The 27,734-nt window shown below is 38.3% G+C and overlaps 1 protein-coding gene across 1 annotated transcript; it reads right to left on the reverse strand.

Moving 5' to 3' along the window:
• Positions 1-5,530: 5,530 nt before the first annotated feature.
• TMEM167A (transmembrane protein 167A) lies at positions 5,531-27,557 on the reverse strand. Its single transcript, XM_030467794.1, has 4 exons — positions 27,283-27,557; positions 15,243-15,352; positions 9,872-9,906; positions 5,531-6,783 (listed from the first exon to the last, which is right to left on the reverse strand). The coding sequence occupies exons 1-4, from the start codon at positions 27,283-27,285 to the stop codon at positions 6,716-6,718; spliced, it is 216 nt and encodes a 71-aa protein (XP_030323654.1). The 5' UTR covers positions 27,286-27,557; the 3' UTR covers positions 5,531-6,715.
• Positions 27,558-27,734: the final 177 nt, after the last annotated feature.

Here is a 27,734-nt window from a genome sequence, read left to right on the forward strand (position 1 = left end):
AGGAGATCAAAACTGGTTTGTGAGTGTGTGTCTGGTCTGGCTTATTCATGACTGTGATACACATGTAAAATATGCTGGTGGTGCTACATTTTCAAAAAAGCAGTTTGCCAACACTGTTAAATTACTATTTATTTCCTTTTAATTCCACTGAGTGTGACATTTATGTCCAACTACATCTATCATTTTTGTTGGACTTTTCGTTAGCCCTGCTAATGCTCTGAAAGGTTATTTAACTTTTTTTGCATGTGGGAATGACCAGCTGTGAAGACTTTAGAATTGAAAAGGGAACTTTTCTGTTTTGACCTGACTTGACTTTGCTTAAAAACGAATCTTTTGTCTTTTAAAACAAGACTTTTTGCAGAATAAATGAAGCTATGCATCCTTTTACCTGTTTAAAACCTTGTCATCCTTTAGGGGAAGATGCAGTATTTTAATCACTGAGTTTGCTAAAGTAAATGCTGTCACGTGATGTGAGTGATTTGATAGGCTCCTGTGACTAGTTTATGTATGTTATGATGTAAAAAGATGATGCAGAGGATGTTATGGACCCAGGTACAGTGTGCCTGGATTGTACGTACTTACACTGAGATGAAAAAGAGATGAGTGGCATGCCACAGAGTTTGAATCAGACCTACACAAATTGGAGAATTGCTCTAGAACTAACTGGTCTGCACAAACATGGCAATTTGCTGCAATGACATTGCAGCTGGATACACACTGACTACGTCCCACTCACCCAGCTGACCTGGAGGGAAAACCTCTTTTCTCAAGGCACAGCTTCCAAAGAGCCCTTTCAAGTAACAGCAATGACCTGATGCAATGAGAGGCTCTCTAGGAAGTTTTGCATTGGACAGAGAACCCCATTAAGTAATTATCTTCTCTACTAACATACCAGGAGCTGGTGGGATTAGCTGTGGCACTGGAAAGGTTTATACCCAGATCCTTGAGAAAATATTGGTGTTTCACTCCCAGTAAGTGGGAGTTTACAGGCGAATTATCTGAGTTAGTAACCTACTCCTCTGAGAAGGTCTTTCAAATTTAGGTTAACAAGGCATTTGAGAATCTGCCTACACAAACCTACTGGCTCTTGTGCATCAGGAAGCAATGGGTGAGCTGCAGTGCTAAAGAATGTTCTATTTCTGAAGTCTCTGAAGCCTGAATGAAGACTCAGACTGACTGATATTTCATCAGAGGAGCTTGAGCTCCAGTTGTCAAATAGCCAAACAGAAGGGTGCACCCTGAAATGAGGGGTTACTTACTGAGGACAGGATGTGGTCTATTAGCCAAAGAATAGGTCATGAAATTTAGGAAGATAAGTCTGGAGATACATTATATCTTGTCAGATAATGATTGACTGGAAAAAAAAGATGTGCCTTCGGGCACACAACCCTTCACGTTTGGAATGGAGTTGGCAAACTGAAAGCTGAGTATAGGCTGGTCCCCTCTGTGAGATTTGTCATTTTGGACCTGAAAAAGACACTCCTTGCCCAAAAGCATTTTTTTTCCAACAGTCAGCAGGTGTTACAGTCATTGTTTCTCCACACATTTTGCCTTACTATGACCTCAGGGTATAATAAGAAAGAAAAAAAAGAAAAAAAAGAGAAAAAAGAAAAAAAAGAAAAAAAAAAAAAAAGAAAAAAAAACCTGCACTATTTATAAAATAGGAGAACTATAGTCAAGCAAACACTTGAGGCCACATGTTCAAAACCTTTTTTTCAATGTGTAGATTTATCTTTCAAGCCCACAGTGTGGATTACATTGTATATGTGAGCTAAAAGAAAACTACTTCTCTAGCAAGCAAAATGCCTTGTAATGTATGTTGAGAGTACTCAATGTTGGTGCCTGGAATGACTAACAACATTCAAATACAATAAAAGAGCAGTCAGGGAAAAAAACCCAACAGGAGTAAAAACCTTAACTGCGAACGTTTCAACGAGATAATGTAAAGTTGCTGCATGAGTATGAGGCACTGGTTTAGACAACAATTCCAGTGTTTTTACCAAGGTTTTTCACCAAGTTACCAGCATTTTCATCTATTAGGAAGATGTTTGTTTCCTTTTTGTTTCCTTTTCTCCCGAGATGAGTTATGACATGCAAGAGAGAAGTGGTGAGGAATCAATAGATCATAGTGAGCCTTTTTAAGCATTAGATGGTGGGCTCTCCCACCAATGCCAGTGGGATAGAACTGAGGATGTTCTGCCTCTGCCACCCTTTTTAGCTATTGGGTAGACGCTGGGAAAGATGAAAAAGGTGCCTCTAACTGCAAGGAGTAATCAGATCCAGTCATGTTTTGGAGGGGGTTCAATGGTAGGAAAACACCAGTCATAATACTGGAAGTGAGAGTAATCCTCTCTTTATCTCTAACTGTACATTGCAAAAGGGCAGGTTTAACACTTTGGCAAACGACTGCAGGTGACTTTATCTGTGAATTATGTATTGCCTTCACAGACAACGTGATTTTTTTCAGCTGGTAGACAAACTGAAAGAATAAAGGCCTCAGAGCATTGACAGAGTAATTGTTTCCTCTACCACAGTGCAACCTCACCTCTCAGTGACTGTGTATTTCCACTGCTCACTGGCTACAGTTAATGAGGTAGAAAGGGCATTCATAGAACAATAACACTGTTCCAAGAATATGAAATCTTGGAGTCATCCTTGGACTCCACTTCTTATTCCTCCTCCACTAGCAATGTCTGCCCAATTGCTTATCAGTCGCCCCAACACATCAGACCTTAGAGGTGATCCCATCTCTTACTCATGCTTTACTCATTTTCCAGCATGGTTACTACTGCTTTTCAATTTAGTCTTTCTAAATCCTTTCTTTGAATTTGAGGTCGTTTAGAGTGCAGATGGAAGTTAATATTACTTCATAGCAAGCACAGGCAAGGGTATGAAATATTCTGTGCATCAAAAGAACATCATGTTTCAGGTTTTACTGCATTAATTCATTACTAGTTGCATTGTTAAGATGTAAACTTGAATCTGCATAGATCAAATAGGTTGCCACATTGTATGCCATGTACAGGCTGAGAAGCTCGTTGGATGTTCCAACAAGCCATGATCAGATAAAAGGATCAAGTCCCAAAGAGGAAGCACTTTTCTACGGCAGTAGCTGTAACTATAGTCATATTTAATCACTACTGTGTTCATGCCCTGAGCACTTTCCAGCACCTCCCCACAGAACAAAGTGTATACACTTGCTGTGGTTGAACGCGTCTGTATTTCAGAAGAACTCCTGCTGCTGTCTTCAGAACCACCTGTGATAGAGCCACCAATTATCTAAATGTCAGCTACAGTAAAATCCTACAATTGTGTATCTGCCATTTGGTAAAAAGCATTTCATTACTCTTCTCTGTCTAGGACTAAAAGCAAAGGCTTATTGCAAGAAAACAGTATTTTCCCTTGACACCTCCTTTGTGAGAGCTCTACCAGAACTCATTTATTGCTCTCTGAAAATGACACAGTTGAGGCTGAGAGTTGAAGGATGACATGGTACAACTTTACCAGGTGGGCATGCCCAAAGTTACACTCCCTTGCTCCTTCTCAAATCATTTATACCTTAGTGAAATGTCAAGATATTTTGGTTTATCTTGGTCTTTCTTGTACGACTAAAAGAAATCAAACTGGCTTTAAGACTCTTACACAGGAAAACTGTATTTTCTTTGTATCTTATAACAGATGAGGGATCATGTCAAAGCCAAAATTTTGAAGAACCAAGAACGCATCCTGAGGCAAACACCTGCCTAAAGCAGTCATTTCAAAACAACTGAAGTCTGACACAGTTTAAAAATCCTGTGTTCAGGTACTTTTACTAGAGGCAAGTGCTGGGCAGTCCCACCACCTCTGCCTGGGTACTTTCTAGCATTTTCATACAGCCTGGTGCTGCTGAACCTACACATTGCCAGAAGCAGCTGTGAAATGATGCCCCACTGTCCTGGGATGCATCAGAAGAACACGTGTGGCCAGCAGGTCAAGGAACATGCTTGTCCCCCTCTACTCCTACATGGAGTACTTTGTCCAGTTCTGGAGCCCCCAACACAGGAAGGACACGGAGATAAAACCCTGTGAACAGGAAAGGATTTTGCAATACAACATCTTCATGTCAACAGTTTCTTGATTCTCAGAATTAAAAAAAATTCCTTGGGTAGTTTCATTGCCATTTCCAGTCATGGCAAAACATGAAAGATTTTTATGAATCAATCTGATAACTGGGACAGCTTTAGATGAATTGGAAAATTAGGAATATGATACAAACAGCATTATTTATAACACAGTCTTATAAATATGAAAAACTAAAATATTACTGCTTTATATAAAAAGTTACCAGATGACTTGCATATTTTGAACATGTATACACCTGAGAGTAAAAAAAATCATCAGTCCTTAGAAATTTCCCTCCCCTAGGAGGGGAATTCCCAGTCTAGGAATGACACCTATGAAATCTCCTGGAAATGAGTTGCTTTGATGGTATGTGCAATGTGGATACACTGAAAACAGAAAAATTGCCTCTTGAATCGGCAAAACCCTGGCTCGGCCGTTTCTGTTTACACTATTTAAAATGTATCAAACTTATTTCCACCAGGAACCCGCCCCTCCACACCAGCATCACCTTTTTCCCTGTTTAAAGTCTTTAAATGTATCAAGACTAACCACATCAAAACGCTAATCAGGATGACTCCTGATAAGCCGCCAGACAGATAATGCAAACTGGTAGGAAATTCAAGAGTTCCAGAAAACCTGAATACAAAAGGAAGACCTGCATTTACCAGTTCGCAATGTCTGGCAAGAACTGATGAGAAGAAGGAAATATTTACTATGAAAAATCAGAGGAAAAAGGCAAAAATCAGAGGCGAACAGAAGGGGACAGCAGCAAGCCCCAGCGAGGTACAGTGACACGGGTGGCCAGGCGGGGAGGGTGAAAAGAACGCTAATTGCTCTCTCTTTTTTCTTAATAGCCCTTTCCCTGGGGTGATTAATTTGTTTAAAACCTGCTTTCCCTATGTTTCTCTTCCACTGTTAACTCCTTCCTAAGGCTTCTTTCAACGTGGTGGCATTTTTCCTGAAATAAGCTGTTGTAATTCATTCAAACCATAAAGCTGGCTACTTTTGCAATTTGTGGGATGTGCATGCACAGTATCTAATATTTCCTTGCAAACAAAATATAAAATATTAATAGTTATGAACTGTGACAGCATGCTTGGGGCATATTCAAAGTCACAGAAATAGGTTTTGCCTCTCCCAAGATCTCCTGCACAGGTTTAAGGCTTGTACATGTGCTATGCATGTTCACCCACATCCAGCTCTGTACTTCTCTGAATTTTCCTGGTCTACATGCAGGGGATAATTATTTGGCCTAAACTGGAGAAATCTGGCTCCAGAGTGGAGAAGAGGTTTGGAAAACTACTTGTTGACAGTGACTTAGAAACAAAGGTATGTATAAAATAATACAAAGGTAATAACTAACTTTTTCTAATTGCACAGTAATTTGGACCAATGAAGCAAGTTTTTCAAACAAGAATGACAACAGTTATTTACTTTTTATTATCTTTTATTACCAGCTTAGCTTGCCTTTTCAGAGCAACAAAAAATACTGCTGACAGACATGTCTTTAAATAGCAGTCAATATAAAGTCTACAGTTGTCTCGTGCAAACACACCTGTCAGGCCCTATTTAGATAAATTACTAGACTACTAGAAATTTGCAAAATTACAGAACAAATGGTAATGCCAAATATTAAAAAGGTAATCAAAATCTTTATTAATAACGAGTGTAATTTAATTTATTTTCTTTGCCATTTAGAACATTGGGACATGCAACTTCCTTATCTGCAGATTCCCAAGAAGTTTCACTTTGATGATTAACAACCTTGTATTACCTGCAACCAGAGCAGCAGAGCCTTTAGAATCTTTTTGTCATAATATTGAAAGTTGTTGGGAAATGATTACCTGAGACCTAGATTCTTTAAAATTAATACATAAGATACCTTACACAGAGCAGTCCAGGTTCTCAAATCCCACATCTGTGCCTAGTCAGCACTACTCAGTATCACTAGAATTATGGTCCCTGCCTTTACTGATACCATAACAATGAAAAATATTGATATTTTATTTAAGCAATCACAAGTTTAGAAATGTGGCTTTACATTTAGAATGTAACTTAGGTCAGAGATAGTATTTTTAGTATGCATTTATAGCTACCACAAAATGTCAGGAATTCATCAGAAAATAAGAATTGAAAATATTTTGAAAACACATCCTAGAGTCTTGACGTTGTCTAGTCTTGTTAGAGCCATCTTATTGCTATTGCTGGAGTTATAATTTTTAAGTTTCATTACACAGGTCTATCAAACAAAACATTTAAAGTCTATTGAACAAAGAATTAAAAGGCCTATGAAACAAAAAAATTCTAAGCCTTTTTAACTGGATGGTGTAAAGAAAGCTATCCTGAAACTCAGATATACAAGACACCCTTTCTAGAGTTACATCAGGAGTGTCAGTACTGACTTGACATTAACAAGTGGGGAGTTAGTTACACTGAAATCACTAATACTGTACATGATGGTCCATTTACAGATGGTGGTGGTGTCCACAAAGAGACAAGGTATCCAACAGGGTGTGAGGAGACTTGATGCCACTTTTTTCATCTTTTCCTGACAGAAGTTCTTCCACGCTCTCTGCTTTTGGTAGTAGGGTGTAGGGACACTCTCCAGTTGCTACTATACAAACAGGATGCTGAAGGCCATCACGACACAGCACACAGCCACATAGGGGCTCTTCCGTTCACCTAGGGGTAGGGAAAAAACCCAAACCAAAAAAAAAAAAAAAAACCATTCAGGCATGGCTAAACGGATCTAAACTGCTCCTAGCCTAACATCGTTATTCTATTGCACATGTAAATTATTATTCAACACTTTTAGCTGGAGAAATGCTGCTACAACTACAGTTGTGTATCGAGGAAGAACACACTTAAGAGTGGGAAAATTAAGATGTAAGATATGAGTGGTATATTGCTACATAAAGACAAGAGCCCTCCGTCCAACTCAGCTTAGCACAAGGACTTCTATCTTCCTATAAACCACCTTTTCTGAGATGCAGTTTCCAAGAAAATAGAAAAAAACCACAACCCCAAAAAACTATTGCTCTTATTGCCAAAGAGAGTCAGTCAGGAGGCAGGCATCAGAAATCTGACAATGAGTCTTTTACTGTGCTGTCTCTATCACTGCTCAAAAGCTTTTTCAGGTCAGCTAGGAAGATGCACCTCGGTGCTGTCTGGCCATGGCAGCTGACAGATGCAGCTTTGTGCATCTTCTACACATGGTAACCTGTAAGAGCCAGCTAACTGACTGGGGAGTTCACAGCAGCCCAGAAATGGCCAGGTATCTACATTTTTTCTTTGCAAGGGAGACACAACACTTTAAGCATGTTGAGAGGGTCTGGTGCTCAGATTCAGGTTAATGACAAAATTGGTCAACTGACTACAGAATTTGCAGAAACATCTATTCCTCACTCTTTCAAACTACTGTCACAGTTTTCCATGGCAGACAACAGACGAAAGTTGATTTTATTCCATTAAGAAGCATATTTGGTGGCAAAGGCAATTGAGAAAGATCTATTATTGCCATCCATTTGGTCCAGAATAAAATGCTAGAGGTCGTTTGTTAATCAAATAGGCCGTGAAAAACAAAGAATCTTAGGTAGAGAACTATAACACAATCAGAGGAATATTAATAACATTAAGCATACTGCTACCTATTTACATGGGCCCTTCCACCATTTAATTAGCTAGGCATTTTAATGCTTCTATTTAAGCATTGCTGTCTTTGGGAATCCACTGTCTCTCTCTGGAGAACAGAGTCTCCTACACTCAGTGATAATTTCAGCCTACAAAACTGTCGGGAAGTGTTAACACAGCAATGGCTCTTTAAAGCGAGAAGATTCCTGGCTTTAAGTATTTAGAAGCACAGAACCAGAGCTGGAGCTGCTTCCTTTAAACAAAGCTAAATTTCCTACTGCTGAGCAAGGGCTCTTGTCCTGCTATGAACACACTTTTTGTGAGATGTGGTTTTCAGAGAAATATTACCAAAAAAATTCCAATGCTCCCAAGTCTAGCATTAAGGTGTAGTTGTTAGGAGGAAAAAGCGTCTTTTACCAGCAGAACCTTCAAACACAGAAGGAACAAACTTTCCATAGCAAAAGAAAAATTAAATACTTGTACTCCTCCCATAAGCAGGAGTGCCTACCACAGTGACATTACAAGATGCTATCATGATCTGGCATATATTTAATTAAACTTCAAATAACTGAACGAATTAATGTCTGCAGTTTCACATCTGTTTAGAATAAATTTTTTAGGAAGTCCACCTCCTACAGTTTAGAGTTATTACAATTTTCATACGGGTTACACTTTCCTGCTCTTAGTTTTCTTTAAAGAGAAGTCACCATGTGGCAGGATTAAACATCCTTTTGCATAACTTTATAAATATGTAACCACTTGCTGGTTATTAAAATCTTATGCATATGTGAAAAAGTTGGCTAGATGTACTGCCCATGTTAAATGTAAAAGAAGCCAGTAGGCATTTTCATTTTTAAAAGCCTGCATTTTTGGCTTGCCTCTGTGATTAACACAGATAAAATTACAGGAATCATCTTCAAAGCCCAGTATTTATACTGAGGATATGATCCTGTTATATAAAGAAACACAAAGGAGGAATTCTGAGATGCTACCTTCCTCATCTGTTCATCTAAAAGGAAGTCAAACTGGACTACATCTAAATTGAAAAGCAATTAGTGTTCTACATGAAAAAGAAAAAAGGAAGCAGTTCAGTGTGGAGCACGTGGAGTGAGTGTGTGCATTACCTTGGATTGAGCAGATGCAAACATGTTTGTGTTCCTACACGAGGGTAAAGCAAGACCCTACTCCACAGGAGTTGCAGTTCTTAACATTATCAAGTTGACAGGGACCTTATAAAACCCCTTATATACTGTTTTTCAATAGTTTTTTAACTGTCTGGTCTGCATAGCTAATAGAAAAAAATATGCTTGCATGCAATTAACTGAAAAGAAGATGGTTAAGTAAAATAAGTGTTCTCTTCAGTCTTGAACAAGCCTAAATGCAGATGATGTATTTTTACATAGGTATTTGCAGGTTCATGTTTGACAGCTGCCACCTTCCTAGTATCTTTCAATTACTATGCTAAAATTGGTTCTATCTAAACAGGACAATACCTGCGCTTATTTCAACAGCAGGTCTTCACAAAAAACCCCCAAACTGGTCTTTATGTCAATGCTTTCTGACATACTGAAAAATGTCATGTCCCTTTCAAAGCCTGAGATGGAAGAAAAGGGAAATGTACAATTTTCCTTGAAGTTTAATGACATGCAAAAAGATTTAGAATTACAAGCTCAATGTTTCTGCTCTACATTAATAATGCAATTTGAAGAACACAGTTTTGATGATGGATTTGTAATGTTTTTGATGGGGGATTTGTAATTTTTAAAAATCTTGGCTATACCTTAATGCTAAGACTGAATTTATGTTGCATATCACCATTTCCCCCTAAAGAAAGCTCAGAATAAGAATTAAAAAGGAGATCAATGTTATGGCATAATGTCTAAAATTAGACAGAGATCCATATAGATGCCACTTCAGACAAACAGTCTGTGTAATTCACAGTGCACAGAGGCTAACTGAAGAGAGAAAAAACACATTTATGTTTAAACAGAACCTTCCTGCATTATGAATTCCTTGTTGGTTTTTTACCACAATGTAAATATATGGCTTTTGTCAGCAGTTCATTAGAATTTCAAGTACACAGTTTATAAGGAATCATGGTTTTCTTTTTATGTTAGTAAGAAGTAAAGAAAAAAATTACCAATTCTGGCGCATTTCCAAAATATTCCCAATAGTCTGTAAAAATAAAATAAATTAATTAGGCTCTTGGTTTAATAAAACAATTAAAGTCAACTGATTTTCTTTCTTCTGTGCTAAATCAAGCCAAATAGTGTAGTTTATCAATGTGACACTATTCTCAGCATCAAAAAACACCAGACACCTGCACAGAGGGGTAAAGACTATGAACTAAACAAATGCCAAACAAGTTCTTCTGAGGTCTATAAAGGTTTTTCCATGCAAAAACCCCAAAAGATTAATTTAATTCAGCCTTTGTTCCAAATCTAAAGACCTCATAATAATTTTATATTCTACATTACAGTACCCCAGGACAGAAAACTATGTCAAGAAAAAAGCAAACCAATCAAAACAATACAGCACTAGAAAAATACTGGAGAAGGAAAAACTAAACAGCCTCCATGTCATCATTTATGAGAACATTTTAACACTACAATTTTGAGGCAGGTTCTCCTGCATATATGAGTACTTGAGTACTTTTAGGTTAATGCTTTGTAGTCTCTCTTTTTTTATTTCCCTTTGCAACAGTAGATAAAAATGCCCTTTCCAGCAGAGCACACACATAAATGTAATTTGATACAGAATACTTTGAAATAAGTAATGATATAATCCTTCAGGTTTGTTTTTACTCTTTTATCAAGATTTGCCTTGCTTATGTCTCTAATGTTTCTTTCCCAGAACATTAATTCTCACAAGTGAAATAACAAAAAGGAGGGTTCAACAATTCAAAGCACATCCAAAGGGATATACAAGCATGTATGTCACAAAGTCTTCACTTCTCTGTGTAACTAAAATAACCTCATACAGACTGCTCAAAGGAAAGAAGTGCAGCGACTGCTTTGGAACCTGAGGAGGAAGAAGGTAAGATTTACTGAAATCTTTCAAATGTTGGTCAGAACTAAAGTTTGTCTATAGGAAGGTTTTCTGCACAATACTACTGGTTGCAATGCAGTAAAAACATCTGGATTCAACTACACTGTCTATTTATAGATTTATGGCCAAAAAAAAAACTTCATTATTTTTCCTCCTTCTCCTGGTATGTTTATCAGCAGTAACTTCAGTCTACATTATTTGTGGGGTTGTATATACTACCTGCTGTGATGGCAGTTCTCCAAATGCTTTCCCACAGCTCTGAACCCACAATGGTTTGATTATCTGTCTTCCCCCTTTCTTGGGCTCTAGCAATTCCCTATTTTTTTCCTGCTTAAATACAGACAGGTAGTTTTGGGCCACATGCTCCTGAAAGCTTCATCAGTCAACATATCCTGCATTTAAAAACAATAATTTCTGTTCTTCTTTTTATTTTATGGCCCCTTTCATGATCTTCATTTACTTCAGCATCAATACCCTCTTCATTTAGTAGCCTCCTCTTTCTTTACTGCAACAAATACCTGGTGCTGGGCAGGTGAGAAGCAAGTGTTCCAAGAGGCAGCGACGCTTTCAAATTTAAGTGAAATGCTTTTTGACTGATGTTACCTTATGCTCATAGTTTTTTAATTTGTGCTTTAAATCACTTTACCTCAAGCCAAAAGTCTTTCTGAGTCAAAGCTAATTTTTCAGCTTTGTTTATTTAGCAATAGTCAAAGCTAATTTTTCTGCTTTTATATAGCTCCATAAACATAAGCAACAACCCCTGCATGCAGAACACCACATTTTTCCAGGCTAAGAACTCACAGAGCAAAACAACCTAATGATATCTATGCACTTCTTGAAAATGAATGCAGGTAAAAAGGCATTAATGTGTAAATCTTACAGACCAAAATAAACAGCCTCATAGCACTGTGTGGATAGTCCTTAAGACTCTTGAAACTGTTATCACTCTCTGTAAAATTAAGATTGTTGCTACAAAACCAACAGAAAAACTCCCACAGCCTAGCATCTCATACTGCTGTCTCTCAAAAACTTACTGAGGAACTCAAAAATAAAACATTACTGTCCTTTTCATATGCATATTTGAAGAATCTTACCTGGGGAAAAAATTATAAAACCTTCAGACAATCTTCTGAATTGCCTCACAACCTCAGAGAGTGTATTTATTTGCATTTTCAGGGCTTTTTTCACCATGTGCAACAATATAAATTTATAACTTAAGTGTTCTACCTTGTTCCAAGCATTAGAAAATTCCTTCCTTGGTGAAGCTATAAATTTACCTTTCTAATGTGGGAGGTATGAAACTGTTAGAATATGAGTTTCATCAGATATCCGTACTGTAGTTAACAATTTATGAACTTAAAAGCCCCCATGGACAGGAAGACTGACAAGCCTTCCAACAGATGACAACAGTACCTTTTAAAAGTGTTTGTGTTACTACTGAAACCAGCTCAGTGCATCTGTTTTTCCACATATTTGCTGTTGAGCAAAAACCTTCTGCTGAATTTTTCCATTACTGTTCATCTCAGGTCCCCTGCATGTATCTCCAAGTCCAAACCTGTCTGACGTATTGCAGAAAAAATGCTGCCTTGAATGAATCTGCTCCAAAATAATTCCTCCTGAAGCAACTAGTCAAAGTAATTGCACTGTTCCTTATTCTCCCTTCATGTTCATCTTTGTTTTGATGCAGGTGAAACATGGCAGTCTGGCTTGCATACTTGATGTTTTCTGGCAGCTCCAAGTCACATGTGTACAAGCTGCTGCAAATTCCTGGCTTTCAGTGTTAGTGTCAAAAGCACTGATCATGAAAGTGGTGATAGTTATCTGGAGAACAAAAGTATCCCTCAAAATGTAACCCAGTAAGACACGAAAGGGTTAGTGGGACTTTATACTCTGGCTGCCATACTGGGAATGCTGGAAAATGCAGCTGCCATGTGTTTACCAGGACAACCTCATGGCCACTGCAGGAGGGAGTGTGAGATTCCCCACTGCAAAGCTTACAGCAAGTCAAAGGAAATCTCTGCTTGCATTTAAACTAACACATCTTTCTGGTTAGCGGGGAGGAGGGAATCGGGTTGTGGTACAGAGTTTTCTCTGGTTAGCATGAAACAGTAAATCTCCACTTGCTTCTCCAACCTTAAGAGCTACTGCTGAGGACAAAGCACATGGAAACACTCAAGTCACATCAGGGAAACCAAAGGTTTAAAGTTCTGCATGGTTTGGTAGGAAAAGACATTTTGGCAGAAGTCAAGGGCATGAAATACAACGTTATGAGGATGGGTGACATCACTTTGCAACACAGTCTCTCAACCAACACAAATATGTTTCTTTTACTTATTATCAACAGATTTAGATCTTCACCAAAGTTACCACTCACTTTTTCACAGAGTGAGTAACTATCAACATTTCTCCTCTCTGTCACTTTAATATTTTATTGCTACTTTTTTTCTGCTCTTAATTTGGAGCAGGAATAATGAGGTAAGATCATCTCTGTGGTAAAATGAAATATTGCTAGAATTTGTTTTATCCAGTATGTCTAGACATTTCCATTTGAGCATGGAATATGTTAGTGAAGAGGGACAGACAGGGGTTTAACAGCACATGAGCTCCATGTAAACATCTACCATTCAGGAAACAAATTTCATTGCTTCCAGGCCAACATTTTATTCTCCAGTACAAAGTAGTCTACTTACGTATATATATATAAAACAAAAATAAAATAGTATGTCCAACATCTATAAAAATACAAACCTACAGATCAAACGCCAACTCCTCCACTGTGTCAGCACCCTTTGAAAACATTTTATGAAGAGAGTTCTATTGTACTCCAGACAGATTTGCCTCAAGAATAAACAGAGTAGCTCCAGATTAAAGGAAATACTCCTTGCCAAGAACAGCACTAAAATTTTAATCAGTAAAATAAATATTCTTACTCCTTACAGAGTATACCTCATTGACTATTGTGTTATCTTCTGACTAGCAGACAAATTCCCCCCACACTCCCTCTGTCCTTCATGAAGTCATCCTTTCTTTCCATCTTTACTTGTATCAAAAGAAATCACTCATGTCAGTGGCAACCTCATGGCCCCATATGAAAGGACATTTTCATGTTAGAACTCCAAATAGAAAAAAACCCTAATCTACTCTGGGTATCTTAGACTGCTAAAAGAAAACCTGTGCAACTAAATAGACATTCTAGAGGCTAATTGCAACACAGGCAAACACTGTACTGTGTTCAGAGGACAAACACTCAGTGGTTCTTGGTGGCAAATGCCTACTTAAAACTTGGCACTTTTTCAAAAAATTAAATGCAGAAGTGACAGAAGATACTTAGGAAAAAAAAAACACATTTTCTTGAACACCAAATGAACTAATGGAAAAAGTAGACAAGTCAAATACACAGCACCCAAAAGCATGTTTTTTCCAGCTCGAACACTACCAGCTAAAATTACCTCCTACTTCTATAAATACCATATCCTTTATATTAACATTAAGTTACAGTACAACTGAAATACTATGGACGGCCTTAGTGGTTTCTAGATCAAACCTTTTGCTAGTTTAAAACCACTGCAGTAGTTTAAAATCTCAGTTCTGCATATTGCTGACTGCATCCAACTTCTAGTTACATCCTTTGTTAGCACAACTGAAGCTGGTGAGCCAAAATGTCAGGAGGTGTTAACAAAGCAAGTGTGGCACAGATTTGGTTCTCTGGCTGTACCCATTTTCCACTGCCCCAAAAACTGTGCAGCCAAGCACCCAGAGAAGAACCACTTTGCAGGAGGACTGGTCCTGCAACATTAAACATAGTCCAAGAGAAAAATATTGGTCAACTAGGAACATATTATTCAGGAGTAAAAGTGAAAGATAATGTTATAGTGACCAAAGGACTAGGAAAAAAATAATTAGGTTCTGCAAAAGCTTTCAAAAACTTTTCTAAAAATCCTTTAAATGATTAAAAAAACATTTAAAGAGACAATAGGTAAGGACAGTGTTGATTATTTTTATAGATATTTTGGATTTTTTTAATTACAGACCATTGCTGAACTCTGTTTCAAGCAAGTACTTCCAAAATGCCTATTTGGAAAACAGACAACTTCTGCTGTTAATCTTTTTCACAAAGCCTTAAAAAAAAAAAAAAAAAAAATTGTCACACTAGCTGCATGTAGATTCATATCTATATCTTTAATTAGCATCCAATGAGAAAGATGCAAATCTAGAAAATAACTAATGAGCAATATTGGCTAGCTTTGTTAATTCATAAATTCTTACTGAAATATTACAGCTAAGTGCTACCAAATACCTTATTGCCCTCTTTGGTAAGGTATAAACTGAGGATTTTTATCTTTAAAGAAGAAAGTTTTCGTATGTGATCTATATTATCACATTTTATTAACAGATACTAAGAGTAAAACATTGCAGTTAAAACTAAGCAGCTTGTGTATTTTAAAAATGGTAATAATACATACCCAGTTTTATTTTTGTCCAGTAGACTAGGAGCCAGGGATCTAATATAGGCACAAGTACATATGAGCAGCAAGATTACTGTCAGAAGACTCTGGAAGTTGAAGATGGCAGACTATGGGAGAAAATCAGAAAAGAAAAATTACATCTTTGCAGTACAAAAGATCCCCTAAACAATACCTATTAAAAACAAAAATCTAAAAACAATGCCTACTATGAGCCAGAATGCCTTTTAACAGCCTGCTGCACACAATGGTGGAAAAAAAACAGATTTTTTTTTTTACTTCTTAATTCATCCTAGAAGGGGTAAAGAAAATTGTAACTTTACAGCTTTGCTCCCAAGCACTTGTTCCACAGCCATTTTGTGGAAACCCATTAGCAGAAGGCTAAGAGTTACAGAAAACAGATGCTCCATCTTGGCCAAGAATAAATGTATCCGTGGTTCCCATCAGTAGAATATGGTGGTGGTGGTGAAGATGAAGAGCATTTGACAAGTAAACCAGCAGCACCAAGACAGAGAATAACAAGAAAGTTGGAAGAGAATTGTTAACATACTAGTCTATGAAGACTACACCCAAAATTCAACAGATTTTAAGAATATACTATTAAACACACATAAACTATGTAGAGATAACTGAACAATTTTATTTCCGAATGTTTCTTTGATTTTCTTTACAAGAAATAGATTTCTAGGAGTGTTAATTATTTAGAAAATGGTGAACAAAAGAAGGAGTTGCCTTAAGATGGAGAAGTAAAAATATGTAGTTTCATAGTCAAGGAATCTGCCTACTGGCAATAAGAGGAAATAATTCTTGAGAAACTGCTGCAGCATCTGGCTATTTTTTACTAAATTTAAAATTACTAGTAAAATGAAGTAACTACACAAGTTGGGTGGGTTTTTTGTTTGTTTTTTTCTTTTTTTTTTTTTAATTAAAGTCTGAGACTCGTATGGCCAACATGTTCTTTAATAATTAACTCTAAACAACTATCATAGCTTACATGAAGCAATCTTTTCCAGAAGTACAAACATTATGGGACAAAAGAAGGTCCTCATGCATGTAACTCCATGATCAAGTGCAAAATCTGGAAGATGGCTGCTGATGATTTCCAAAAAGTAATGCAGTGGCAACATTTCTTTTAAACCAGTAAATTCTCTAGAATTTTTCACATAAATATGTGCCTGTTAGCCCTTATGATCTGTAGCTTTTAATCATTAATCTCCAAATTGGAGACTTAAGATTCTTCATACAATGTGAATACAATGTGCAACTAATCTAACTGCATGAAGCTGCAGTTTTACTATTATGTGGGGGATTTTTCTTTTTTTTTTTTTTCCCCCCTCCTTTTTTAAACTTAGAATGTTTCAGCTGACATTTTGATCAAGTTAACAGCACCAGGTAGTATACTACTAAGCAATCACTTACTTTAAAAAGCAGCCTTATTTTCTCTTTCCTCTGTTATCCTTATTTGAAAATTCTATTCAGTCTGAACTACAAAAAAACATGGCAAACCAAATACATTCAATTTACTCTGTGATGGCTCAGTGGTAGTACTTAATTAAGTGTGAATACTTAGCACATATGAAGGGATTTTATGCAGGAAGGATATGGACCTGATGGAGCAGGTGCAGGAGGGTCAAGAAAATTATCAGGGGGCTGCAACACCTTTTCTATGAAGAAAGGCTGAGGGAGTTGGGGTTCCTCAGCGTGGAGAAAAGAAGGCTCCAGGGACACCTAATAGTGACCTTCCAGTACCTGAAGGGGCCTACAGGAAGGCTGTAGAGAAACTGTTTGCAAGGGATTGTAGTGACATCATGAAGAGCAATGATTTTAAACTAGAGAAGAACAGATTTAGAGCAGATGTTAGGAAAAAGTTCTTTACCATGAGGGTAGTAGAAAAATGGAACAGGTTGCCCAGGGAAGTAGTTGAGGCCTCATCCCTGGAGATGTTCGAAGTGAGGCTTGATGAGGCTCTGAGCAGCCTGATCTACATTAGGGTGTCCTGCTTGCTAAAGGGTTGGACTGGGTGACCTTTAGAGGTCCCTTCCAACTCAAATTATTCTGTGACTAAGGGATATTACATTGCAGTTTCCTACTTCAAGCAGAACTCAGTGGGAGCTGAGCATCCATATCCCATCAGAGCACATCAGAGCTTCCATATCCCATATCCATAACAGAACTGTGAGGCACTGTTCTGTTATCTATTCTACACTTGCTTCCTACATCACATAATTCTAACATTTTAATGCTCCAATAAACAAATTTCTCTAGATAATTACAGAGAATTATAAAACAATCACAGTATTTCAGTTCAGAATTCACCTAACAGCAAATTAATAAAGAATTATAAGCTTTAGTAGAAACAAAGCCATTGGAACAACCACATTTCTGATACTGAGATCTAAAATCCTGTAACGAAATAAAATCTTACATAGAAGCCTCCATGAATCCTATGAAGAAACACCAGAACATGCATAGAGCTGCCAGCCTGAATACATGCATTAGACAGAAGATAAACTAATTTAAATGTAAGTCAGTGGGATCCAACAGACCCCTTGTGTTGGGAGCTACCCATTAAAAGACACAGCATGGAAAGGCTAAAGGAACAACTGAACAGCTCTGCCTCAGCAGCCTGTATGAGAGATTCAGCATTCAGATTCTTGAGGGCATGTCCTCAAAGGCTGTTGGCATGAGTGTACTTCTCTGCCCTTCTGCCCAAAAGCAGGAGCCCTCTTGCATCAGCCATCCTTCTGCAGCAACAAAATTCCCAAGCCAGTCCCGATTCCTCCTGCACTTTTTGTAAGAGACTGAGAGACAAAAGAGGAACAGGGTGAACACATGATGATTAGGATTCTGAGAGAAAGCAGGCTGTGGGGAAAGGCAAAGAGTACCTAGCCACTACAGACAGCAGCTAACATGCAGGAAGGTTTCTGCAATGAGCAAGAACATTGAGAGAGGACATTACATGAGTAGAGGGGTGACCTAACACCCAAAGACAGCCCTGAGATGGCCCAGGTGGGGACACCTGATTTTCTCCTGAGCTACAGCATTTGCTAAATCATGTTCAGTATTTCAGCTTGGCTAGCTGAGTCTTCATTTCTGCTTTCCTTCATTGTAAACAATTGACCAATTATTCACAAAGGACAAAAAACTGCCCATTACCATCAGCAGCCTCTCACCTTTGTACTAGGCACAAGCTTTTACCAGCTTCTGGAACCAGGAAACTCTCAATTCCTTTCCAGAGGCCATTCTTAATGCCTAAGAGAGGCAGTGTCCCCTGGCTCCTCTGGGTCTAGGAACGTGACGGGGCTGGATCCAGGAGTGGCTGCCTCTCAGCAAACCAAGATACTCCCTATCAACTGATTAATTTGATCAGTCCTCTGGGAGAGACAGCTGCTCTTGATATCTCAGAGCACAGTGCCTGCCAGAGCTTGGTTCCCATGAATTCCTGCAAGCTCTGTCCTACAGCTGCTTCCCAAGGAGGCTGGTGGTATTGGGTACTTCAACACACAAAAATGGCAGCAGGGCACACTTGCTTCTTCTGAAGCAGGGACTGTAAATGTATACTCATGAAATGTGGCATTAGTCAATCAACAGGGACAGTATATAACTGTTCTTTGTTGGGCTTTTCACATGTTTCTCCATATCTGCAGCACAGGGCATCGCTGTAGTTAAAGACACATCTTCTAAATTACCCATTTACCTCTATAGTCACTTTAGAAGGGCAGGCGTGCATATTTTAAAATTTAAAATTTTAAGCTGGAAATTAAAACTGTTTCTGAAGTGGAAGGCTCCACGTTTCCCATCTGAAGTAATTCCTATAGTCCAGCTGAATTCACAGAAAGGGACAATTTACATCCAGCTGCTTGAGCTGATGTAATTAAAAGCTGCTGCTGTCGGAGTCAGAAATTACTCAGAATCCTTTTAAAAAATCTGCACTCACATACCAAGCTATTTGGGAAATCTCGTAATGTAGGTGGTTGCAGTTCATTAGGTTAAACTGGGTTCCTTTGATACAAGAGTAATTAAGAATTTTTAAGATGTCTTGCCTGTGCTAATGTAGATCCTGTAACCCCCATTCCACTGTAAAGGAAATTCAGCACAAGCAGAAACTGATGCTAACTTCTAGCTTGTGTCCACATGCTGGTGAAAAGACAACTAGCTTCCCCCAGACACAGACTACAAATGCAGAAAAGAATCAGCACTGGTATTTTATTCTTGCTTTAGACATTGCAAATTATGGCATTAATCATACAGGCTGAAATTTTCTACATTTGCATTTGGCACATATCTGACATGGTGGAACACCTTAGCAGTTATATTCTGTATTACTAAGGTAATTACACATCCCCCCGCCCCATGTAGTTTCCAGGCAGTTGTAGAGCACTACCACATCACCTGCAGCACTTGAGGTATTGTTTTCAGCAGAACTTGCTAGAGCAAGTTTTTTTCATAAGTCTTTAGAAATTTAAGACCATAGGTTTTTTCTTTGATAACTACAAGCCCAAAGGCTTTTTAAAGTTCTTCCCAAAATTATACCTTCAAAAAAAAGCTTCAATATTATTTCCCTGATCATATCATATCTTTGTAAAAATAATTCTGTATAATACACCATAGAAATAAAGAATGAATACTCTTTAAATTTCTTGTGTTCAGATAAGCATTGGTGGCATGTATCAGGAAATATAAATGTAGTTAGATGATAAAAGTTACAGCTCCAGAAATCGATATTCCCATCCAAGTCCTCATCTGAACAGTGTAGCTGTCAGACCAAAGGATCCTGAGGCAAAACAGGGAGCTGCAAGGATAAAAACGTTCTCCAGTTGCATATGGAAGATACCATCAATTAGCTTGCTAAAACACAGGAAGAGATGGTGTGACAGTTCCTTTTCCTGGGGTAAGGAAAGAGAGAATAAGGAGCTTGTGGGTGGAGTAAAAAAGAAATCTGTGGAATAATATGTGGAAATTTAAGTATTAATGCTATTAATGTACTTTTCTATTTGTTAATTTAGTGTGAAAAATTCCCTGTGTGGCTGAGCAAGGGATTCCTGATGGGCCTTAACATTTGCACAGCCCCTGTCAGCCCGATTACAGACAATGTTGTCACTCCTCAAATTTAGTCAGCATTAAATGTACTACACTTGGGGAGAAGAAAAAAAAAACAACAGGGGCAGCTAAGAGTTCTGATTATCAACAACTCTTGTCCTTTGTAAGAGTATTTAATTAAGGGTGCTGAAAGAGCACTCTAATGATTGCCTAATTTTTTAGTGATCAGCCAGGAAATGTGTATTCAGCCTAAGCAGATATAACAATCATAAATGCACTAATTCTGAACTTTTTTCTACAGTGAAAATAACATCAAGAGACAAGACTTCACACAATATCTGTCTCTGTACTTCTTATTTGCTCCAACTCTCCTACATTCTCCCATTCAGATACTGTTTTGTTCCATGTGTTTGCAGACAGCAACACAGAATTATGAACCACTTAATGATGCAACACTTGGGTAGAACCTTAATAAATTACACTAAGTTCTGATGGAATTGTATCTGTCATGGAATGACCACTGAATTTCCCCTTATGTCATACACTTTCCTTTAAAATAAACCACTTGGTATCACAGTTCTAGGGAAATAAAACATGCAGGAGAACATAAACCCATGCTGTCATCAAGCTGGGCTGGTAGGAAGCCTAAACCAAAAAGCTCACCCAGTTTGTCTCAACTTTAACACTGAAACCAAAGTCTGATCTTCCCTACACTTACAGTATTTACAAAATTACTTTTATCTCAGACTGCAGTGTGACCACAATTTCATCTGTGTCTGCTCTAAAAAGAGACACCAGCACAGTGCCAGCAAGGTGCTAAAATTTGCCTTGTGGTTACTAGTATAACAATCAATGTATGTGGCAACCACAGATAAATTATTGGAATATTCTAGAGAAATCATAACCAATTTGTGTGACACACTGCAGAATATACAGTCTTTCTAGAACAGTTTTACTGTCTTTCTTCTCAATATTATAAAATTAATGTATGACTATGTTCTCTGGAACCAAGGAAACAAATGATGATATCTGATTGTTTAGCTGCCTTTCTCATTAAAATGTGAGCAAGAAATCACATTGTAGTGAAACATGGGCTGCCAAAAATGTAAAGGCCTACATTAAATTAGTAATGTAGGCTTAAAATTCCATCACAGAAATGTGAAATCATACTCTGAAATACTAATGAAAGGTCTTTAAAAAAGCTGAAAGAGAAAATGCTTATTACCTCAGTTTCTACTAGGTACTGCATATCTTACTTCCAAAGTCTTAACCTAATTTTTTTGAAGTATACTATTGAAAAAAATAACAAGAGGTAAAATGTGTATGATTACTCCTAACCTGGAGGTCAGATCAATTGCTAAAAGTTAATTAAAACATGCACATAAGACTGTTTTCCAATCTACTCTGAAATAATTTGTTTTCCCACTGCTGCCAAATGTAACCTGATAAAGTATGATTAGAAAGTAAGCCTTTTTAAAAGCTGCATACTAATTAGAACTAGAAAAAAAATTTAAAATTGCAAATCTGTTAAATTTGAAGTATCTGTTGGCAAAACTATACTGAAGAACTAAGCGAGAAGTGTTTGGACAAAATTGTTTTGTGCTTAATTTAAGTATCTAAGTGCAATCATGTTAGCAATTACTGGCTGCTCCAACATCAATAGGGTTTTTTGTTTAAGTTTACTGTGCATTCATCCCTGTATTTAGTTTCCAAGGAACTTCAGTACAATACTTAGCATCCACTGACACTGCTGTCTTAGACTTACATTCATAAAATTTAGGTAAAGGCTTGATTAGAGTAATAGGCAATCTTCCTCCTATACATTTCTTGAAGAATTGTCTTGTCTAATCAAAATGAAAAGTGCAGAACATCAGAACTAACATGTAAGCTTTTCAGTCAACTGAAAATAATGCATCTGTTTAAAACATAACCAACTTTTATAAACCATTAGATAATTAATTAACAGATGAAAACAACTGTCCTCTCCTGCAAAAGCTCTCTTGGCTTTAACATAATTAAGTTTTTCCTTTTTTACTAAAATTCATGTCCACAAACCAACAGTGAAATGACACCTCAAGGTGAAAACATTGGAATTTCTTGCTCACTTAATTCTTTTTTTCCACCACTGAGACAATAGTTTCAAACCTGAACTTTTGGTGTAACCTTCTAGCAGATGTACCATTTCACAAAAAAAAAATCTCAAAATAAGAAAGTGAAAGTTACAGTATTAAGCTTTTCGTCAGGGTTACTGTAACACATAGGTGTATATGTTCATACATATATATGTACATATGTACATAGGTGTTTATGTTCATTCAAGTCAAGGAACATGGACTTAAGTTAGATGTGGAAGAAAAAGCGCAAGACATCTTTTCCTCCAGGTCTTCTTTGCAGATTGCAGTTTGCAATTCTACACAGACTTTTTCTCTGCTCTCTTCCCCCACAGGTTAATAGGAATTTCTGTAATTTTTTAGTATGCTGAAGCTATGTTCTCCATACTTACTTTTAGGAACTATCAACAGAGAACTCTAAAATGTCTTACTTGTAGCTCTTGCTTCTCCTGCCCTAAAATTCTGTACATTAGATATTTCTAGAGTTCAAGCAAACAGAAGAAGAAAAATTATCCATTTTAAAAACAAAAACATCTTCCCCTATAATAAGTAATTTCTGGCTTCACTTGCTGCTCATTGAAGAAATATGGCCAGCTATAAACTTGCAACATTCTCCTGTTTGGGTAACGCAAAAGCACAGTTTCTGTCAAATCAGTTAATACTCCCTTCTGAAGTTGCACACCACACTGCTTTGCTTATTTACCTTAAAATTACTACAGAATATTAAGAAATGGTAAAAAACACATGTGGAAGAGGTAAGAGCCATTCTTACATGCCAGCACATTTTGAATCAGTTGACATCCTTGCTCTACAAAAAGCACAGTGCAAAGAGTGTGAATTTGTGAAAGAACATTCTACAGAAATTTGAACGTGGAAGAGAGTCAGTGTTCTCAGAAAGGAAGATACTGAAATATTCTTGTGTTGTTGTGCTAAATATTTTTACATTTACATTCTTTGATAACTACAAGCCCAAAGGCTTTTTAAAGTTCTTCTACTGATAAAGGTAAAATTCAGTCAGTCATTGATAAATTTCAGAAAATAATGTTATGGTGAAAGTTCCACTATGACACAAACTGGATATTAAAACTAAAAAATTAGCTAGAGATTACCTCAACAACATAGAAAAAACCACACCCCTTCTATTTCTCTTTTATCCCCACATAAAGCCTGGGCAATTCAAAGCTGAACTGCATTCTGGACATCCTTACAAAGACACAAAGAAACTGATGAATGCAGTAAAAGCATAGTACATTCCTCTGCTCTGGGAGTTGGATGAAAAGCTTGCATTTTAATTTACCTGAGAATTAAAAAAAAAACCAAATCAGTAACATCTTGTGTATACTAATTATATACTTTGCTCATTAGCAGCAGAACCATCTTTTTAAAACAAGAAAAATAATGACAGTCGAGATGTAATGAAAAACTCTGTTAAGTCTCTGAGACCATGTGGCACTGGGCAGGCCTGGAGCACCTCTGCAGGTCTCTTGTTTGGCAGAGCTCAGGTGCATGGTTTGGATTGTTGGCATCTCTAAGGCAAGCTACAATTTTATCAAGATGCCCACTAGTTCCATCTGCTTTCCCTTCTTACAAAGTTGAAAATTAAAACCAGCTTAGGTTTGAAGAGGAAATGCTATACATCAGCAGCAAAGTATTTTCAACACTGTAGCTACTGCAGTGGATTGCAGCTTCAGTCAGCCAAAAAAACAAACTTTCACACTGGCAGCTGGCAATTTCCTTTCTAGTTCTTTGATTTCCTTTTTAGGCTTCACCAGATGAAACACTGGTTACTACAACTGTAAATCCCTGAAATTCTAGTTGCTTCTTACTGAAAAGATTCGATGACTGATGGTATGATAACATTGAAATGCAAAAAAGGTATCCATCAATATTGTGAAACAGATTCACAGCACAAAGAAATGTGTATTTCTATACATTAATAAAACTTAAGACTGTCAGATGAACTAGGAAATATTTTTAATTCTGTCTACCTCTAGGGCATGATAAAACCACAGTATCAGCATGTGCAAATCAGGATTGATTCCTTGTTGTAACTTTGAATAAGCCAGACATAAAACTTTGTACTTGAAGACTCTTGAAAGCTTTCACAGAACAATGTCTGTGATTCTGCTATGTTTACAGCCAAGAGCTTGGTCTGGGTTAGTATTTACTAATTAAAGTTTTTCAGAATTGGAGCATTCCCTTCTATAAACACCATTCTAAGACACTGATAGAAATGTTTGTCCTCATTAAAAGTTCCCAAATCAAACTTTCCACACTAACAGGGGGCTCAAAGTGGGTGGAAGGAAAGAAGCCATCTTTGTGAATTTGGCAAATCTTCATTTTCTTCATCACCTAACTGCAGTTACAGACACAAAACCTGCCTATTCAGATCTGTTTTGCACACATACTCATGTCTGGCCACAACTGCACATTTTTGCTACTCAGTAAAGATTGCCCTGCAGTAGGTGAGAGACACCATACTTAATTTTAATGTAAAGTTACTTTGTGCTTTTTCCTTTTCCCACCCATCACACCATGTGTGGGGGGGAATTTTTTCAACCCCCACAGGAAAAGTTTTGTTGAGTTTTCAGATTTCCAAAAGCTGAGGGGATAAACAGACAAAATGATTTGTGAAAGCCAGTAAATAATACATTTTCTGCTTTAAAATAAACAGATGTGATCTTATACTGCATCCCTTTAATTTCCAGTAAATTTTTAGTCCAGCAAGGAGCTACTACCCACTTCCAAAGTTAAAATAATATTTTTTTTCTACCCACTCACAGTGATAAGGAAAAAACAAACACAAGTTGTGCTTTCACATAAAGGAAAAGAAAGGTAGGAGGCTGCTAAAATACTCTGGTAGCAGCTGTCTGGTCACTCAGCACAAATTTTGACTTGCTAAGTAAGGACATGGTAAGGAAGCCCAGGACACAATGGGATGGAAAGTTCCAAGAACTAAAGCCCTTTGGAAATTACACTTTTTTGCAGAGCTGCTGGCTTGCTACAGTTGCAGCTCATTTTCTTTGATGAAAGTGAACAAATTGGAAGTTTCCATTTCTTCCATTTGACCATACATAGCAGCTGTTTTCTTATCATCACATGTGAGCTCAAAGTAGAGTGTCATTAACTAGAGCTCATGGCTGCTAATTCCACCAGACAAAATCTTATTTTCCTAAAGAGCCACGACACCACAGGTCATGGACATCATGGAGAATCCAAAGTCCTAGATAAGCCATGAAGGTTATTGTTTCCTCTGAGAAAATTAAGACATCAAGAAACTTGGGAATCTTATTTTCACTACCTTTGACATAAAATCACCAGAAAGCTCTCATAAAAAAAAAATTATCTTACTTCATGTTCCTTGAAGCAACCTCTAACAAGCAGCACATGGAGTGGAGAAAAAATTCTCACAAGATCTCAAATTTTTGGCATGTTTTTGCATGGTAGAAAGTTACATTTAAGTGCTAAACTGAGTAACATAAATGTCTCACTTATCATCACAGTTCTCTTGCTTTTTTTTTACCACCTGAAATTTTTTTTAAGTACTATGAAACAATGTGATATTGTACTTGTAGAGTATCTCCCTCTTCATGGCTCTGACTAGACGTGAAGATTTCTCTTTTGTCTGTTTCCTCTGTATGTTTTAGATCTGAGATAATTTATGCTTCTTATCTTGAAAACCCTTCATTCACTGCTTGAAGCCACAGTATAGAATAAGTTCATCTGAAAGACCTGCCAAGAAATGCTCAGGTGAGCAACTTCCAGCAATTTCCTGCTGGTGACAAGACCTGGAGCCTAGGAACTTTTTTGAACTGAACTGTAAGAAAGTTCAAGAGATACCAATCTCTAGTAAGTATGTGGGAAGAACAAAAAGATTCAGCTATACAGTATACATCACTAGTAATGGATAACCTGTCAAGCTCAGGCTGGATGGGACTTTGAGGAACCTGACACAGGGGGAGGTATCACTGCCCATGGCAGGGGGCTTTGAACTGGATGATCTTTAAAGGCCCCTTCCAAACCACCTCACTCTGCAAGTCTAAGAAACATTTTGAGAGTGCTCATCTGAGAGTAATTCCATGGTGAACTGAAAGTTATGAACAAACCTTTATTTGTACTGGGAAATACTTTACTTTCTTTGCTGTTTATTTTAATGTTAAAATCACATATCTGCACTGCTCATTTAAAAACCTTTCTCAACTAAGGTGAAAGTTATTCCACAGTACAGCTGTAACTCTAGCCCAAATACAAATCTTTCATGTATATTGGAATGAAAAGAGGACATAAACCATAGAAAACCTAAATAACAAGAAGCCTCTAGGTCCAGTCTATAGGCACCATTCATACTTTTCATTAGTAATAAGGCCTCTGGTGCTTATTCCTGCAAAACAAGAGCAGTCAACGTCAGGATTCAGCTCTGGAGACTCCCACCTATGAAATCAGAAGTTCAGGAACGACAGAAATGACCACCCTGACAGACAGTGCATCGCAGATCAGAGCAAAGATCGCTTTCTCCTTGAAAACGCCGGCTAGGCCGGGACGGAGGGGAAAAGCGTCAGGTGGGGGTAGGAAGGGCGCAGATACGAACGGTTTGCGGTACTGCTAAGCCTATTGCTACGCCAGACTTAACTGCGGGACCGGGAATGCTCCATCCCCGCGGTGGGACCAAGGCCTGGGCAGCTCAGGGAGCTCAAGGCCTGGATGGGATGGGGCAGGCCTCTGAGGAGCTGCCGGGGTCGGGACACAGACGTGTCTGTCCGAGCGGCGCAAAGCAGTCAATAGCGGCGGGAAGGACCGCGGAAAGGGCTAGAACCGGGTCCGGAACCGGGTCCAGTCCCACCGCGACCTCAGAGCGGAGCAGGCGCCCCCCGCCCGCCTCCCGCGCTTACCATGGCGACCCGCTGCCGGCCACATCACACTTCCGGGGAGCCCGTCGGGCGGAAGCCTTCGGGGGTAAGGGGAGGGGCGGGGCCGCCGCCGTGATTGGTGGATGGGGAGGTGAGGGGTCGCGATTGGTTGAAGCGGACGGGAGGGGGCGGGACGAAAGGGAGAGAGCGATTTTCATTGGCTTGTGAGCCGGCGCTGGGAGGGCGGCCTTTTCGGGAAGGCGGAAGCAGCGGGAGGAGGTAGGGAGCAGGGAGAAGGGAGGAGAGAGGGGGAAAGGGGGAGGAAGGGGGAAGGGGAAAGGAGGAAGGGGAAGGGGGAGAGGAGGAAGGGGAATGAGAAAGGGGAATAAGAAAGGGAGGAAGGAGAAGAGAGGAGGGAAGGAGAAAGGGGGAGGAAGGGGTAAGAGAGGAGGAAGGGGGAAGAGAAAGGGAGGAGGGAGAAGGGAGGATGGAGG

This window comes from Calypte anna, chromosome Z (assembly GCF_003957555.1).
Source record: "Calypte anna isolate BGI_N300 chromosome Z, bCalAnn1_v1.p, whole genome shotgun sequence".
NCBI classification, from domain to species: Eukaryota; Metazoa; Chordata; class Aves; order Apodiformes; family Trochilidae; genus Calypte; species Calypte anna.

Coding starts and splice junctions, on each gene's coding strand:
- TMEM167A (XM_030467794.1), bottom strand. Junction 9,907..15,242: donor CTGGACAAAAATAAAACTGG/GTATGTATTATT, acceptor TTATTTTTACAG/ACTATTGGGAATATTTTGGA. Junction 6,784..9,871: donor TTGGAAATGCGCCAGAATTG/GTAATTTTTTTC, acceptor CCCTACCCCTAG/GTGAACGGAAGAGCCCCTAT.